At 35.0% G+C, this 2500-nt stretch overlaps 1 protein-coding gene across 1 annotated transcript in view; it reads left to right on the forward strand.

Annotated features, from left to right (window-relative positions):
• LOC137625383 (secreted frizzled-related protein 3-like) overlaps positions 1-2500 on the forward strand; it is a 10098-nt gene that overhangs the window by 5988 nt on the left and 1610 nt on the right. Inside the window, 1 exon segment of the mRNA XM_068356247.1 lies at positions 1755-2500. This exon segment is cut by the window's right edge and continues 1610 nt beyond it. Coding sequence (XP_068212348.1) covers positions 1755-2015 — 261 coding nt within the window. The 3' untranslated portion in view covers positions 2016-2500.

Consider the following 2500-nt stretch of genomic DNA (forward strand, 5'->3'; position numbering starts at 1 on the left):
CAGAGAAAATAGCCCAGTAAGGAAAAGGGGTAAGGACACACGTAGAATAATGTGCCTGGGTGTACCTTCCAGGAAGAGAAGTCTAGCCCAAGACAGTTGAAGACCATAGTACAGAGGCTGTGGAACTTCTCAAGATACTGATTCTACAGTTTTGAATACGATTCATGAAAAATCTCAAGGGCTAATAATGGTGTTTTATGTGATGTTAGTGGTACTTTTAAATGTTAGCATTTTACTGACTTCGAATTTCTTGAAAGCCTTCTTTGCATATATATCTTATCAGGCTATTGTTAGACTTATAGCATACTGTTTATTTAGTAGGGTTTAGCTCAGCTTGTAATAATAATAATAATAATAATAATAATAATAATAATAATAATAATAATAATAATAATAATGTAGAATGGGCTCTGTTCGTTTCGGTTGAGATAATTATTTGCAGAGAAATAATGCTGGTGTATTTATCATTAGCTTAAAAAACTGATCTTGCTGAAGTCTTTTTACGGATGAAAATTAGTGTGCAATGAAGTTCTTGGCTAATAATTTCTTTTTTCTTAAAGAAACAGAAATGTTGGCATTAGATTCTTTTTAGGTTAAATTATGACGCGATAGTTTGAAGTTTGAATCCTAATGTTTGAGGACACAGTTACAAGCATTGATTGTCTTATCTTCTGTTTGATTCTTATTAGTTTCCTTTAAACAATGGGGTTTATTTTGATAGTGATCGAACGAAAATAATAACTTAGTTTTATTCTAGAATTGATGAAATAGTATGATTTTATATTGAACAGACTGAAATAAGTCTCTTTTTTATAGTTTGTAAATGAAAGATCCATTTTAATGTTGTTACTGTTCTTAAAGTGTTCATTTTAATTGTTTATTATTTTTCTTGTAGTTTGTTTATTTCCTTGTTTCTTTTATTCAGTGGGCTATTTTTTCTCGTTGGAGCCCTTAGGCTTATAGCATCCTGCTTTTCCAACTAGGGTTGTAGCTTGGCTTATAATAATAATAATAATAATAATAATAATAATAATAATAATAATAATAATAATAATAATAATAATAATAACAATAATATGGAGGGATTTTACTTTTTTTTTTTTTTGGGTGAAGGAACCGGCTGTTAAGATTGATATTTTGAATGTAAATGTCTCCGAGGGGGTAGTGTGATGCCCTTTTGTAACCAAAAATTCAAAAAAAGTCCGACAGAGGAAATATGAAAGGGCGTGTTTTGAAGGAAATGCCAACCATCTTTTAAATAGCCAAAGATCAAATAATTCTACTTGAGATGTAGTTTTTCAGTACCTCGTTCTCACCTACAAAATTACATTTTTATTACGTTGTTCATTACACCATCCTGTACAGTTGAACTGCAGAATAGTTGTGCATTGTGTAGACGTGTGATACACGCGGTTTTGTTCAAGCCACACTGGATGAAATCACTTATTCAAGTTAGGGCCATGCACCATGGATTAGGTTAGGTTAAGGAAAATTATATTTAAGCCATGCTGGACGAAATCCCCCAGTCAGGTTAGTCACAAGCACCCTGGTTTAGGTAGGTTAGGTTAAGGAAAATTATATTTAAGCCGTGCTAAACGAAATCACTCAGGCTAGTCGCAAGCACCTTAGATAAGGTTTGGAGGAGGAAAATTATTATTAAGATGTATCTCTGTTGCAATCGACCCAATATTTTCCTTTTAAATAGTGCGGGCAGTCACTTTACAGTTTGTTCAACAGTTCTTCTTTCCCAACAGCTGTGGGAGGGACCTATCCCGACAACGACACCTATCAGCACCGAGCCTCAAATGCCTCCATTCCCAAACATCAGCCATAGCTCGCTCTCCTTTTACCCAGACTCCATGCAAGTGGCGGACAGCAAGAGGGACATGAAGAGGAGGAGAAACAGAGGCAACAAGAAGAGGAGGAGAAAGAAGAAAGGGAAGAGAAGAAAGAATAGAAGGAGAAAGAACAAAGCTAGGCGTCAGGACAGAAACATAACGATATCTGAGAATTAACGTCAGTTTTTGCTGAGGGAGAACTTGTTCAAAATTCAGAATGTTCCATGTTTTAAGATATGGACATTTTGTGGTGAAATTTTGTGGGAATAATTGACACCTGCTTCAAAAGTTACATTTAAACTTATGGTGGAAGATGTAGAGGAAGCATGCGATATATCTGTAGCATTGGTTTCTGGTGCAATCAGGTGTTCCGCTTTGCAGTTTCAATAATTTCAATGTTCATTTTTATTTGTCTGAAAATTCAATCATTAGCAAGTCACCAAAGGTCAGGTTAAGTTCTGTTGTTTTGTTTCAAGCTGAACACAAATAGTGATAAGCTGTTGATTGTATTATAAATCAGCTTGGTCGAGAACTATCTGTCTGATGACTCTGATCTGATGTTTGACCACAGGTCCGTTGCAAAGGCTAAGCTAGTAAGCCTCTCAACCTTGACCCTGATAATGAACTACATGATGTGAGCCTTTTGCTAGCTCAACTGATCT

This window comes from Palaemon carinicauda, chromosome 2, assembly GCF_036898095.1.
Source record: "Palaemon carinicauda isolate YSFRI2023 chromosome 2, ASM3689809v2, whole genome shotgun sequence".
NCBI classification, from domain to species: Eukaryota; Metazoa; Arthropoda; class Malacostraca; order Decapoda; family Palaemonidae; genus Palaemon; species Palaemon carinicauda.